At 39.5% G+C, this 15,840-nt stretch overlaps 1 protein-coding gene across 1 annotated transcript; it reads left to right on the forward strand.

Moving 5' to 3' along the window:
• Window positions 1–12,398: 12,398 nt before the first annotated feature.
• TSHZ3 (teashirt zinc finger homeobox 3) lies at window positions 12,399–15,590 on the forward strand. The gene has a single exon (XM_054389762.1). It carries the CDS (start codon window positions 12,564–12,566, stop codon window positions 15,588–15,590), a length of 3,027 nt encoding a protein of 1,008 aa, XP_054245737.1. The 5' UTR covers window positions 12,399–12,563.
• Window positions 15,591–15,840: the final 250 nt, after the last annotated feature.

The raw sequence follows: 15,840 nt of genomic DNA on the forward strand, positions 1-15,840 counted from the left end.
AAAGCCCACATTCATCAGAGGATTAGGTCGATCAGATTGTACCAGGATCAATGGAAAGACTGTGTGATCCCTCTTAGGCTGTAATGTGTTCACCTTCTTTGGAGAGAATTCACATACACACACATTTCTCTGTCTTAAAGCCATTTATCTCAGAATGTCAAATTGCAATAATTAACCATTATTGATCTTAAATTCAATTAACTTCATTAACACAGGTCATGATGAGGGTGCTTGTAAGGGACAGGCTCTTGACAAGTGTCTTTTCTTATATGACATTGAATGTTCACAATCATGGCTATAAACTCTTCATATTGTGCCACAGGAACATCTTTTAAAAATGACAAGAGTTTGGTTGGTGGCTCTGAAAATGACGTTTTAATCCCCTCCCCCTCGTCTCTTAGTTCTCAGGGTTTTTCAGCAAATTTTCTATTCAGGAATCAGTGAACCGTTTGTTTCCAGCACATTGTCTTAGTGTGGTATTACTACAAGACCCACCTATTCAAATACCCTTCAGTTCAATAGCTAATGCTAGATAGAGGCTCATTTACACAAGCCTATATTAGTATAGTTAGCAAATGAGTGAAATGAATATTCAGTGCTTCTCTTTGCTATACATACGAAACAAGTTGGGGCCATCTCAGAGAGATAATCCTTAGAATCTCTGCTTTCTCTGAAGTCCTAAGATTCATATTGCAGTCAATAGTTGTTTTTCTTAAGTGAGGACTGAAGAAAAACTGTGAAAGGGCACAAAGCTTTGTTGGCCCACAGCGAACTCCTTTTTTTCATGGAGAAACTTCATTGTAAGCACAAGTTGACAAAAGCTGAAATTGTGATTGAAATCATTTGGATTTCTACTATACCATTCATACAGTTGTATGGAGTTTATTGTAAGGAGGCACTGCAACCAAAATAGCTATTGAAACTACTGTATAAAGGACTTGAATGGGAATTTCAAGTTTGCAAGAAAAATGAAGGATCAGGTTGAAGGTCTTCTGGTATGTTTTGAACATCTTAAGTAGTCACAATCATTTACAAATAAATCTCTGAGTAGAATGACTCACAGTAATATATTGAAGCATTTTGGGTGAAAACTTGATTTTTAAAAACTTCACAATGAAGGCTGAAGCTCCAGATGTGTGTTAATATTGGTAGAACCAAACACAAGTGGAAGGCTGGTGTTACGGTTACTCTAACACTTGTAAGATATGAACAGATTAGGAACGACCAAAGATGTGGGAGAATTACAGAAAGTTACAAGGTGTAAAAATTTTTGCTTTTTCTTTCCTTAGTCTAAAAAATGGTAAACCCAGAATCACAAGACTGAGAAGTGTAGATGAAGAAAAATGACAGAAAAGAAACAGATTTCTGTGACAATTAAATGGTCATTTTGTCACTACATTTGCTATTTCCATTCCACTATACAAAGCATTTACTGAAAAGAAGCAGGGCAGAAGCAGAATGGTTTGATTGCTGCATTTGAAGAAACTAAAGTTCCTTTACAACATCTGTTTGCTCAGTGAAGGATTATAATAATTAAGAGCTATTAGAGCCATATTGAAAACTTTTATGCTCATGCCTGCTTATCCTGGAGTTGGCTGTGAATCTTGTATTAGTTTGTTGAATGCCCTGTGTGTTTCTCAGTGATTAAAAGATTCCACCCAAATACTGATATTAAGCAGAGATTGTGTCACTGTGTGTTTTAGTACCGATTTATACAGAGAATTTGGCTTTGTCTTACCAGGATGGTGACAGCTATTTTTATTTAAAGCAAACAAACAAACAAAACAAACACAACAGAGAAATATTTTTATTCTCTAAGGATTCTGGTAAATATTTTTGTCTGTTTGAGGAAATGATAGCTCTGTTCTTAGAAAAAATACTACAGAGTCAAAAAGAAAGAATTTACCTCCCAAATCAAAATTAGACTCAAAGCATAACTTTAAGCTGTTTTGTTTATGAGCACTTACTTACCACTGTAGTATGTGCTTGCATGGAGTGGAAACCCTTAACAAGTCTGTACTTCAAACCAAGCAGCTGTTGGAAATGGATAGAAAACCAGTTTTGTCTTGGAGTGGATCACATTTATTCATGATGAATAATTTATATGGCAAATGTAGGTGTGTGTTTTTTTTTTTTTCTGTTACTAATGCACATACTAATTGTATTTGTTAACTTTATGTGAATATTTTCAGACCTTGGTGATGTTTGTGAATTGTTTACTTCAACAATTTGTGTCTGGCTCTTGAATCTCTGGTGGTCTTTCCCCATCGTGTCTGGTTAGCTGACTCAACCTCCTGATGGATAATGAAGCACTTTCTGCTCCTGTGAATGATGCTAATTTGTAACTTTGGTGTAGGGCATCCCTTCCCAGTAATGTGGAGGGGTGGGGAGTGAAGGAAGAGAAGATACTACATGAATGTTGTGGTGGCTTGGCCCTGGCTGGGGGCCAGATGCCCACCAAAGCCACTCTATCACTCCCCTTCTTAGATGGACGGGGAAGAGGCAAAATATAACAAAAATGCATGAGTCAGGATAGAAGCAATTTAATGAAAGGTAAAGCCAAAGCAAAGGCTGTGCACAGAAGCAAAAGCAAACAAAGATACCATTCTCTACTTCGCATCAAGACAGACAAGGGAAGCAGGGCTTCAATATGTGTAGTGGTTGCTCCAGAGGGGCAGACACCATCAGTGAATGTCCCCACACTTGCTTCTTTCATTTAACTTTAATATCTGAGCTGATGTCCTATGGCATGGAATAACCCTTTGGTCAGTTTGGGCTGGGTTAGCTGGCCCAGCTGTGTGTCCCCCCGCAAGATCCTGCCCGTCCTTCAGCCTACTGTTGGGGGGGGAAAATGCTGTAAAAAGCACAGCCTTGGCTCAGCAGTAGCCAAAACTCTGGTGTGTTATCAACACCCAGCTACAGCACTGCAAAACACAGCACTAGAAAGGTGCTCTGGGGAGAATTGACTCCAGCTCAGCCAAACCAAGTATAGTGTTAATGACACAGGAACACCAAGACTGAATTGACTCAGACTGAGCAGCAGTTGAGAATTGCTAGTAGGTGCCCAGAGTCCCTGTTACTCATTTGCCCACTTTATCTAGTTCTGATGGTGCTTGTGAAAGGTTGTTTGTATGGTGACAGAGAAGGCCAAGAAGGGCTTTTTTTCTCCTTTTTCACCCTGATCAGATGGAAGTTTCAGGCCTCTGCTCATAGGGGTTGTAAAATCTCTGCTTCCCCCAAAGTGCAAAGGGAGAACGAGATTAGTTCCACAAAATGCCAAAGGAGGAAGGTTCTTTTGTCCTCACCAGAGTCCATTTTGTTTCTTAGCCCTTTCACTGGTTTACTGCCATCCTCCATTGCTTCTGGTAAGCAACTGAGGGCTCACACAGTGGGACATGGACTGTTTCCAGCTTCTCTACAGCTGTTATACTTTTGGTAGTCACATGTATGTGTGATTGCAAATTTTAGGGCAAAACCTGTAAGAACTTGTTTTTCCTGACCAGGTGTAGTCTCTGAACTGGTACTCTTGATAAGTTTCTTATAAGCATGTTGTTTGCCTCTAACCATACAATAATGACATCTGTTAGAAAGTCTCTTTAAGGATCTGTCCTTTTTTTTTTTTTCTTCATTATATATGGGAGTAACTTGGGCCTCAGGTCTCACTTAAAGTTTTTTAATCTTCAGATCCCTTCTTGTCAGAAAACTTTTGACAGATGAACTCTGAAGTGGGACAATCTCAGACTGGTCCTCACACAACCCTGTCCATAGAACTATGAGTACCTGCAGTGTGATAGAATCATGTGCTGTTCTATACATTTGAAAGAAGTGGTGTTATGTTTCACGGGTGGATAGTTTGAGCAGGTTTTTGAAATGCCCTACTCAGCAGTTTGAATTCAGGCAGTTCAGGCCCCAGGCAGAAATCAAGGCAGAGCACAGCTTCAGAGAAGAGAGGCATGATCCATCATGTTATGTCTCCAGCATGGTTCTGGTGGAACAGGGGTTCACAGCTTACCTGAAGTCCTGCTTTGCACTGGGAGGAGCAAGCTCTTTGGAGTTGTGACAATACCTGTCCTTACTTCAAAAACCTTTTGTGTTTTCCCCATTGTAAAAAGAATTTTGCAGGCAATCTGCAGATTTGTTGTTAATTGGATCCCAGCAGCTTGGCTCAGAGAAGAGTTGTAACCACAGACTCTGGGTTGTGCACAGCACATGCACCTGTGGGTATTTCAATGGATATTTTATCCTTAATAATTGTTTAAGCTGGAAGCTGCCAATTATTTTCAATTATATACATACAGTGTAATCACAGAAACACACTGTGAAGAAGCATAGGAACAGAGACACAAACTTAAGCCATCTTCTCATGTTTTGTGTAAGTAGCTGAATTATATCTATTAACCTACAGGAATTACAGACTTTTTACTTGTTTTCATGTCTGGCACTAGGCAACTAATTTTTAACTTCTTGGGTGTCTTTGGTTCTTCCATAGGGTTGCTGTGAAGAGTAAAAACTTGTCAAAGCTTCTGAACACCTCAGTAAAGTGATAGAACCATAGAATAGTTGTAAGGGACCATAAAGATCATCTAGCTCAAACCACCTTGCCTAGCACAGGGACACCTTCCGCTAGACCAGGTTGCTGCTGTCCAGTAGTGCTGAGTTGTTTCTAAGTCGTCATCTAATATTATGGTATCCTGTTTTTTCAAGTGTGTATTTAATGCAGGCAATAATGCATAAATCACAGAATATTAGGGATTGGAAGGGACCTCCAGAGGTCATGGGGTCCAACCCACCTGTCAAAACAGGATCACCTAGAGTGGGCCACACAGGAGCACATCCAGGTTTGCTTTTAAAGAAGGAGACTCCACAACCTCTCTGTGCAGTCTGTTCCAGTGCTCCATCACCTTCACAGCAGACAAGGTTTTCCTCATGTTGAAGTGGAACTTCCTGTGTTCTAGCTTATATCCATTATTCCTTGTCGTGTTACTGGGTGCCACTGAAAAGAGCCTGTCCCCTTCCTCTTGACACCCACCCTCAGATGTCTGTAGACATTAATAGACATTATAGACATTAATGATCCCCTCTCAGCTATGCATAGGAATTTCTCATTTAACAAATATCTAACCAGTATTTGGTTTCAGAAAAACAAATGTCTCCCTTACCAGAATTCGTAGCAATTCTTTAATATTTCCTCTCCTCATTTATAAGTGACATGCAAGATATTTTCATATGGCAACTTAAAGCCTAAAGTGAATAGGAGACCTGAATCCTGTAACCTCCTCTAAACTACACAGGAAATAAGGGGAGTTTGGGATACAGTCACAGGAGGAAAAGATGCTTCCTTTATTCTGCATTAAGATGGTCCACTTATTTCTTGTTATAATTTCTTCAGTGCATATTCTTGTCCATGTAATTCTCAACTCTTACAGTCGATTTGAGCTCTCTGAAGTTGCTCCAAATGTAATACCAGTCCAGGATGCTGGATCAGAGCAGCTGGCTAGCTTCCTCTGGCCTATTTCTGAGCTCTCTGTGGCAGACAGCTGCAGTAATTTCATGAAGAACAAATGCAAGTACACTTCAAAGTTTCTAGTACCTAATGTTAGCCACCCACTAGACTGGCATGCTATCTCTCATCCATCCACACTGATTCCCAATAACTTAATGCTGCATTATTACTGGCATGAAAAGACTGCAGATTTATCAACATACAAGAATTCCAGCTAAACAAGCATTAATCGTGCACATCACATCAAATTAACTTGTTCAAAATTAATATTCTTGACCTTGCCAATGGGCAGAATGATCAGTCTTGCAGCAGGATCATACTCCAGTTTGAGGTACCACCGGCTTCAGCCAATGTGCGACAGAAGTACTGACCTCTCCACTTGGAAATAACTTTTCTTTCCCATAATAGACAGTCCTGCCTCTATGAAACAGAACCTTTGACCTTTCTAACAGGAATAATGTCCCTGTCAAGGTGCTGGGTAATCAGTATTGCCATGCCCATTTAGAGACAGTGTTGTCATTTGCCACTCTTGTAAACAGGGCAGCCACTTCTGCCTCCCATTTCCATCGCCTAATGAGGAATATGCTAACATCTCTGCTGAGTAGTGAAGTCTCAAATACAATTTCAGTTACATGTGAATTATCAGTCGGTCTTGGTACAGAAATAGCTCATGTTGTGGGTGAAATGTTTGCCTTTCTTCCTGTAAGTGGAAGGCCTGCAGAGTGGGAGTTTTCTAACAGACTGATATAATTCTTTTGTATGCTTTCATTTGCATTAGGTCTTTGACTCCATCCACCAGGCTGGTTTTGTCTTGCTCTCTTCATTAATTTTGTGAGTAAGGTTCATTGGCATGGTCAAATCATCTCTGTGGTGCTCTGGACTTGGGTTTGGACTGAGCCCCTTCTTAACTCTGAATGGTTCCACCGAACTGGGAATTTTTGGAGGTTTTCTCATCAATTACTCAAATATTCCAGTTATTTTTAGGTTGCTTATGTTTGCTTTATAACAAACTGGGAATGATATTGGGGAGAAGGCTCTGCAGTGCCGTCAAGCACTGGCTGTGGCACGAACAGCCCTCTCACAGTGCTCAGGGAGTGGAGATGGGAGGCAGCCTGCCGAGAAAATGTTGCTGGCAGAGTCCTGCTTACTGCTTTATTTTATGATCTGTTCTAATAATTTTTTCCTTTCTGTCTGGGAATATAATATTAATCCCATAAGCATTGGGAACATTCTTGCTCCCAATCTCTTTCTGATGTTCTTTTTTTTTTTTAATTCCAGGCATGAAGTGTGTATGGGTTTAGGTCTTCTAAGGGTTGAGATTTTTTTTTTGTTTGTTTGTTTTTCGAGATGCACTCAAAATCAGATGTGATGGTTTGAAACTGTCTTTTTAATTTTTCCTTGCAAAGTTCAGAACAGAGAAAGTGAAAGAATGTAAATAAGTCACTATTGGGTGTAAGAAAGCAAAATAGTGATTGTTCTAAACACTTCCATTGGATAGATAGAAATGTTTAAGAACTATTACCCAAAACAAAGTAGGCATTCTGCACATTCTGCGTTCTGCAGTGGGGGCAGTTGCTGGGCTGTCTGGCTGCTGTTTTCTTCTTCTCTTCTGGCTGAAGATAACACACATTGACCTTGGCAGCTAAGTTAACAACTTTCTGGTTAACTAACTCTGCTTCTCTGTCCAGGGGGGTCTGGGGGGAAGCCCCTGGGAGAGAGGCCCCTTTGGGAGGGTCCCCTTGGGGGGAAGCAAAGGGAGATCGATTGTGCTTTTTCTGTTGATTGTATGTATTTGTAAATGTTGTGAATTTTGTATATTTGTACATATTCATTGCATTTCATCGTAGATTTTAGACTCTGCTTGTAAATACAGCCTTCATTTGCTTCCAGACTGGGCTAGCCTGGTTACTTGTTGGTGTGTGTGGGGGGGAATTTCAGCTCACACCGACACATCAGATAGATTTGGAAATGACCCTTGGTATCATGTAATGATTTCAAACCATGCATAAATAAATAATAAAACTGGCTGTAACTTTTTTCACTAAAAAGCTATTTGGTTAAAGCCAGAGTATTTCCCAGGGAAAGAATGGTTCTGATAAACTTTTATAGTTAAGCATTTCTTCATGTGAGAAGAATATTTTAATCTTTTGGTATTTCTTCAAGGAAAGAGCTTATATACTAGTTTAAATATACCCCAGTAAGCTAATTAAAATAAAAATCTTGGCAAAAAAATCCCTGTAATTAAACCAAGACATTTCAAAAGTATCTAAATGAAATATTTGGATAGATCCAAGCCAAGATACATGGTCTCAGATGCATTTTTCAGGAAATAAGGAAAGAATTGTGCAATTAATTGGGTTTTGGAAAACAATAAAATGCATCTTTAATGCTATGGTTTTGAATTTACAAATAAACTGCGGAGGTGTGTGTCTGACCGTGTTACTGGGTGAATGTTGCCATGGAAGGGATGAAAACCATGCAGGTTTTTTTCCTCTTTCTGTTGAAGAAGATTCCTAGAAGCTGGGGCTTGAGATGGTAGCTGTTCTGCTTATGGGCATTTTGGAAGATTGATGAGTTAGGTCCAGGACAAAGTAACAGCTTTTTTAGCTTCATGGGGACTTCCTCTACCTGCAGAAATGTGATAGACTGGTGATACTTCTCTTCTTTTGTATAGTAGATCCTTGGTGTCTGTGTAGAGCCAGGTGTATGAGTTTGTTATTAGTGTATATACAATATGCAGATCATTTTGGGCAGTGATGGATCACAATTTCTTTCCATTGGCAAAGACGTGATCCATAGCTCAGTTATGAAGGTAATTCCCTCTTGTATGAAAATGAATTGAATTATACCTTGGCTTACTGTTATATATTGATATCAAATGTGTTAATTTCATTATTACCCAGCAGTTTAGTTAGTAATTGTAACTAATATTAATGAGGGAACTGCTTGTTCTTGACCTCTCTGTTACTATTTCTGCAATAGGTTTCTGTCAAATATTATATCACAGTGACACCACTGCTCAACTTGCTGGCAATTTCCCATAGTTTATGGTGCTCTATGGGATGTAAACTAAAAACTTTTTTGAGAACTGGGATTGTTTTTCTCAGAAAAAAACAAGAAACCCAGAACCACCTAATTTGTGTGATTGCCATTCTTACTAATGTCTTCTGCCATTAGAAATGCCTTTAAAGTTGGGGTTTTTTTCTCTTCAGATTCTGCTGTTGAGGCATTGAAGAAGTTTTACAGATGCCCAACTGCTTCAAAGATTTACTCTGCACTTGAAAAATATCAAACTATGGTGTTTTTCCTCTAGGTACTTAAACCAAACAAGAAATTTCTTGGACACAGGCCTCCTGGTCCTTCTTTCTGTTGCACTGAAGCTGTTACCTTCATCTATACTCATGAATATAGATAATTTCTGTTCCCTGAGCAAGATCTGTTGAGGCAGGGAGGAGACAGGAGATTCCCTTGGCTGCAGATAAGGCTCCTCTCCACAAGTGCCTGTAGTGAATCCAGTACTCTTGGTAGTGTGGGACTAAAGTGTTGCCTTAACCCTCTCTCCACTTCTGTCCCACAGGCTGGTAATAATTTAATGATGTTTTCTGAGACTGAGACATGTCGACCACTGTAAAGTGACCTTTAGTGGTATTGCAGAACCTTTGAATATGCTATGAGTCTGCCATTGCATGTTGGCCACCTTGCATTGCCCTGAAGGCAAGTGATTAGGTCACTGCCCCTTGAAATAAGGAATTAGAAGCTGCTGGCATAAACTCCAGTTAGAGGTGGTGTTTTCAGTCTCAGGCAAAGATATTACCTTGAGCATCCTTGCATAAATCTTTGGTTGAGGAAGTTGAGGGTAATGTCACGTTTCATCCCTTTTCTCCTTTGTGCAAGGGAAAGAGCAGAAGGAGTTGTTCAGACTGTCAGCTTATCGAAGTTGCACAATGCTGAGTTAAATTCCATGCTGTCGTTTGTGCCTCATTTCCTGCATTTCTGGATCAAAGGCTGATGTCACAAGTTGACTTCACAACTTCAGCTTAGGAAGGAGAACAGCTATAGAGGAGGCAGCTTCTGGTTAACACGCAAATATGCCTGATAGTTGGTGAAAAGGGCAAAGAAAGCATGAAAGGTAAATAGATTTATATTTAAATGAGCCACATGCTGGAGGTTTTCCCTAATGTATAAGTCACTCTTTAAAAAAAGGTGAATGTGACAATACAAGTGTTTCAGTCCAAACAAAATTCATAAGCAGTAAGGAAATTCTTAAGCAGTAAGAAAAAACAAAAACGTAAAGGAAAACATGTTAATTAAGGGCTTGATTCTGTGATACATGTTTGTGTTGGTGAGCACCAGTCCCAAGTAAGACTTTCCTTGGTGTGCAGGGATGGAGCCCAGGGCTTTGGTATGTGATGTGTTGGTATGTGCTGGGCTCAGGGGGTACAAGCTTCCACCAGCACTCAGTGGACAAAGAGCAAAAGATAGGTACACTTAACAGATCTTTATAATGCAGGCAGTATGGCAACAACCTTGGATTGTCTTTACCTTATGAAAAGGGAATTGTTCTTCAGTTGCACAACAGAGACAAAGGAATAGGAGCTGTAAAAGAAAAACTGTTTCCTCGGGGTGGAAAAGAGAAAGGGTTATATTTGCTTCTAAATCACAGGTTTCATGCTGTCATTCCTTCCTTCCATCCTTCCTTATTCTTATCACTAGGATATGGCATGGCTGAAAGAAAGGTAGTTGATAGCCAGTTTTTTACACATTATCAGTAGTTACTTAACATTTTTCAGCTTTAAAGAATAACTCAAACTTCTTTGGTCTCCTTTGCTGAAGTTTTTAGTGTAGTTCAGAAACACGATGGAAGAAATAATTGTGATGGAACCAATCTATACCATCCAGAGGAGAATGAAAATATTGAATGAAATCCACTGCATCAGATTCTTTGTAGTGGTTTCATTGCAGGATAGGTGGTGATTCTTATTACAAATTTCTGACGTGCTTGTAATACACGTTTAAATAATTATTTTTCAAAATATTTTGAAAAAGCATAAATGAGCAAAATAGCACAACTATTTCATTAGACTACAGATAGGTGTTGGTAAAATCTGATCTTCATATCAGCATCTTCGAAACATCATATAATGAAGTTTTTCACATAATACTTTCAAGATATGTTGTCACTATGTTAAAAATAGGACCCTTGGTGCATGAATTTGCTGCACTGGCGTTAGCTGAGCTGAATAATCACTATTATGTGTTGCTCTTAAGTGGTGTGTTAACTTTATATGCTTGGAGGAAGATTCACTACCATTCATCCATGTGAAAGGAACAGTAGTGAATATTTTGTGTTACCTAATGAATGAAGAAATACTCCATGTGAAACTAAAAGCCTGCTTTCATTTTTAGTTTAACAGTTGCTTTGTCTCTTGTGGTTTTCTGATAACATTTAAACATATTTTCCTGGAAAGAACTTTGCAAGGTTCAGTACTCTATATGTGATATCGACTATAGCATTCTACACTTTTCTCTCTGTTGGTTAAAGGAGGTCTTTTTTTGGGGTGCAAACTCTTATCTTTGAACTATTGTCTGAATAAATAAGCTATAGATTATTCGGTGTGTTTAAGATACAGATACCCACATGGTCCATATGTGGTGCAGAGAAAGTCAGAAGTCAAGTGTCTTCTTTCATAGACTCTGCTGTAAATGTGGGGGTTTTATTGAAGTTTGTAATTGTACTTGTGAGAGATTGCTAGTAAATATAAAATCACACTTAGTAAAGAACAATCATGTTCTATTTTTGATTTGTTGCTTCTTGATATGCATTATGTAGAATTAGATAATTATGATCAGTTAATGACTCCTCTCAATATATGCTCTAACATGTATTAAGTATATCTAAGTTTTTCCTTTATCCCAAAGGGAAAACTTCGGTATACTTAATATATGTAAAGCATGTACACAGAAGTACCATGGAAAAAAATAATTTGTTTACTGTCAGCTCCCAGCCATCCACTTCAGGAAGAGTATCTTAGATTTACATCACCAGTTGCATTACTAGAGAGGAGGAAAAAAGACAGGATCCCTGTTGGGTGTCCATATAGCTTATGCTGAGTAAATATTGACAAAGTAGTCTAAAGAGCAAACACTTTGACATTTGTAAGGTCCACTGGAAGGTCTTGTGTGTATTTATACAGCAAGAATGAGTACAGCATACCAATTTTCTTGAACTAGCTCCTGATATAATTCTGCGTGGGCTTTCTTGTTGAGAAAGGTGTGTTTAAATATGAACGGGTCATTTGTTACACCCATAATGAATTGCTCCTAGTGAGTTGTTTCGTGCTTTTACCATCTCCCCCTCTAAAATATGGTACTCCTAATAATGATACCTTTAAAAAGACCTCTTTTATTATTATTACTGTAACTGGGGATTTTTTTACTTTGTAGAAATTTTATTGTTGTTGTACTCAATATTTATTAAAGATTGAGGCTCAAAACTGTAATGAGCAAAAAATGCTTGCTTAATTTAAATTGTGAATCTGTCTGTTAAGAAATGCATTAGGGGTAGGAGAAGCATAAGACATATTAATTGACAGACAGGAACTGCTGTCTCTGAGGTTGATACAAGTAATTTATTACTTTAGAAATGAATGCCACCTCCAGAATGTGCTTCATTAATTTCAAATTTAGTTTTAATTTCAAGCTGTTGCCCCTTGAGAAGAATAAGGTGGCAAATTATGTTTGAAGAGCAGATTTTTTTTTTTCTTGCTCTGAAGAAACACTAAATTTTAACTGTTTAATTTTACAAATAAGTACACTTCTTTGGCTAAAACACTTAATCAAAAGTATGATCAGCAGAAACTAACTCATTTTTTCTTCTTTTATAATAGCCTATGTTTCAGAAGAACTAAAAGCAGCTGCACTGGTGGAAGAAGATGTGGAAACCGATGAAAATGCAGTTGATGGGGAGCCTTCAGCAAAATATGCATGTCCAGAAAAAGACTTCAGTAAGAACTGCCAAAGCTACCAAAACTCTCCAGCAGCTGAATTTTCTAGCCATGAAATGGACAGTGAGTCACATATCAGCGAGACAAGCGACCGCATGGCAGACTTCGAGAGCAGCTCTATTAAAAATGAGGAAGAGAACAAGGAGGTTTCCATACCACTGGAAGACTCTACTGTATCTGATAGTTTAGAACAAATGAAAGCTGTGTATAATAACTTCCTCTCCAATTCTTACTGGTCCAATCTCAATTTGAACCTTCACCAGCCGATTTCAGAAAAAAACAATGGTAGCAGCAGTAGTAGCAGCAGCAGCAGTAGCAGTTGTGGAAGTGGCAGCTTTGACTGGCACCAGACTGCTATGGCTAAAACACTGCAGCAAGTTTCTCAGAGTAGAATTCTTCCTGAACCAAGTCTTTTTAGCACAGTTCAATTGTACAGACAAAGCAGTAAGCTTTATGGCTCTATATTTACTGGAGCCAGTAAATTCCGCTGTAAAGACTGCAGTGCTGCCTATGATACTTTAGTAGAATTAACAGTGCACATGAATGAAACGGGACATTATCGAGATGACAACCATGAAACTGATAACAACAACCCCAAAAGATGGTCCAAACCTCGTAAACGTTCTTTGCTTGAAATGGAAGGGAAAGAAGATGCCCAGAAAGTATTAAAGTGTATGTACTGTGGTCATTCATTTGAATCTCTTCAGGATTTGAGTGTTCATATGATCAAAACAAAACACTACCAAAAAGTGCCTCTGAAGGAACCTGTTACACCTGTAGCAGCAAAAATTATCCCAGCTACTAGAAAGAAAGCGTCACTGGAACTTGAACTTCCAAGTTCTCCAGACTCCACAGGTGGGACACCAAAAGCAGCAATCTCGGATACCAACGATGCACTTCAGAAGAATTCTAATCCTTACATTACGCCAAATAATCGTTACGGTCACCAGAATGGTGCCAGCTATGCCTGGCACTTTGAGGCAAGGAAATCTCAAATTCTGAAGTGCATGGAGTGTGGAAGTTCACATGACACTCTGCAGGAGCTCACGGCTCACATGATGGTGACAGGACATTTTATTAAAGTCACTAACTCTGCCATGAAAAAAGGGAAGCCTATTATAGAAGCCCCAGCAACACCAACAATAACATCCTTAGTAGATGAGAAAGTCCAGTCTGTGCCACTAGCTGCCACCACTTTTACATCTCCTTCCAATACACCTTCTAGTGTTTCCCCTAAATTAAATGTTGAAATAAAAAAAGAAGTTGATAAAGAAAGAGGCATTGCCGATGACAAAATGAAAGACAAAGAGAAGTCAAGTGAGGATGAGGAGAAGTATGATATCTCCTCAAAATACCATTACTTGACCGAAAATGACCTAGAAGAAAGCCCTAAAGGGGGATTAGATATATTGAAGTCTTTAGAAAACACAGTGACGTCAGCTATAAACAAAGCCCAGAATGGCACACCAAGCTGGGGTGGCTACCCCAGCATTCATGCTGCCTATCAGCTGCCAAATATGATGAAGCTGTCGTTGGGTTCATCTGGGAAGAGTACACCATTAAAACCTATGTTTGGAAACAATGAACTAGTATCGCCAACTAAAAACCAGCCCTTGGTGTCTCCACCAAGCAGCCAGACCTCACCTGTGCCAAAAACAAACTTTCATGCCATGGAAGAATTGGTAAAGAAGGTCACTGAGAAGGTGGCTAAGGTGGAGGAAAAAATGAAAGAGCCGGAAGGAAAGCTTTCTCCAATGAAGCGTGCAACACCTTCACCATGTAGTAGTGAAGTCAGTGAACCCCTTAAGATGGAGCCCTCCAATGACTGTAGCTTTAAAAGCCAGCAGAACAGCCCAGTCCCTCAGAGAGATGGCTGCAAGGATAGTCCTACTATAGAACCTGTGGAAAACGGGAAGGAGCCTGTTAAGTCCATTGTAAGTTCTTTAAGTAGCAGCACAGCTATCATTACTGATCACCCTCCCGAACAGCCATTTGTGAATCCATTAAGTGCACTGCAATCTGTCATGAATATTCACCTTGGGAAGGCAGCAAAGCCATCTTTGCCTGCTTTGGATCCAATGAGCATGCTTTTTAAAATGAGCAACAGTTTGGCTGAAAAAGCTGCAGTGGCCACTCCACCTCTACAGTCCAAAAAACCAGACCATTTAGACCGTTATTTTTATCATGTCAACAATGACCAACCCATAGATTTGACGAAAGGCAAGAGTGACAAAAGCTGCTCTTTGGGTTCAGCGCTTTTGTCATCCACATCGACATCTTCTGCATCTTCTTCATCTACAGTGACAACAGCAAAGACATCTGCAGTCGTGTCATTCATGTCAAACTCGCCGCTACGCGAGAATGCCTTGTCAGATATATCTGATATGCTGAAGAACCTGACAGAAAGTCACACATCAAAATCTTCCACACCTTCCAGCATATCTGAGAAATCTGACATTGATGGTACCACAATAGAGGAACCAGAAGAGAGTACACCAGCTCAGAAAAGGAAGGGACGTCAGTCTAACTGGAACCCTCAGCACTTGCTCATATTGCAGGCCCAGTTTGCAGCTAGTTTACGGCAGACTTCAGAGGGGAAATACATCATGTCAGACTTGAGCCCTCAAGAAAGAATGCACATTTCCAGGTTTACGGGACTTTCAATGACCACAATTAGCCACTGGCTAGCCAATGTGAAATACCAGCTCCGAAGGACAGGGGGAACTAAGTTCCTTAAAAATCTGGACACTGGACACCCAGTGTTCTTTTGTAATGACTGTGCTTCACAGATCAGAACTCCTTCAACCTATATCAGTCATCTTGAGTCCCATCTGGGTTTCAGGTTGAGAGACTTGTCCAAACTGTCCAGTGAACAGATTAACAATCAGATAGCACAAGCAAAGTCACCGTCTGAAAAACTGGTGACATCCTCTCCAGAGGAAGATATCGGAACTGCGTATCAGTGCAAACTTTGTAACCGGACTTTTGCAAGCAAGCATGCTGTTAAACTTCATCTTAGTAAAACACATGGGAAGTCACCAGAGGATCATCTTCTGTATGTTTCGGAGTTAGAGAAGCAGTAGCATTTGCTTTTGATTAAAATAACTGTAATTTGCTTTGAGGAAAACTGTCAAAGACGCCTTAAAGCTACTGTTTAGTTCTTGGCACATGTTCCTATTTTAACTCCAGTCGCTCTGGGCTGAACTGTTTTGTATAACTGTACAGTGTTTAAATAGAGGTGCATAATCAGCTGTTGTTACTGGTAAAATATGAAGGTTAAAATGCAGTGGTAAGTGTTTGGAACTTTGTGTAAATTGGATTTAGTTGCTGTGC

This window comes from Indicator indicator, chromosome 19, assembly GCF_027791375.1.
Source record: "Indicator indicator isolate 239-I01 chromosome 19, UM_Iind_1.1, whole genome shotgun sequence".
NCBI lineage: Eukaryota > Metazoa > Chordata > Aves > Piciformes > Indicatoridae > Indicator > Indicator indicator.

Coding starts and splice junctions, on each gene's coding strand:
- TSHZ3 (XM_054389762.1), top strand. CDS start 12,564: ATGGACAGTGAGTCACATATCAGCGAGACAAGCGACCGCATGGCAGAC.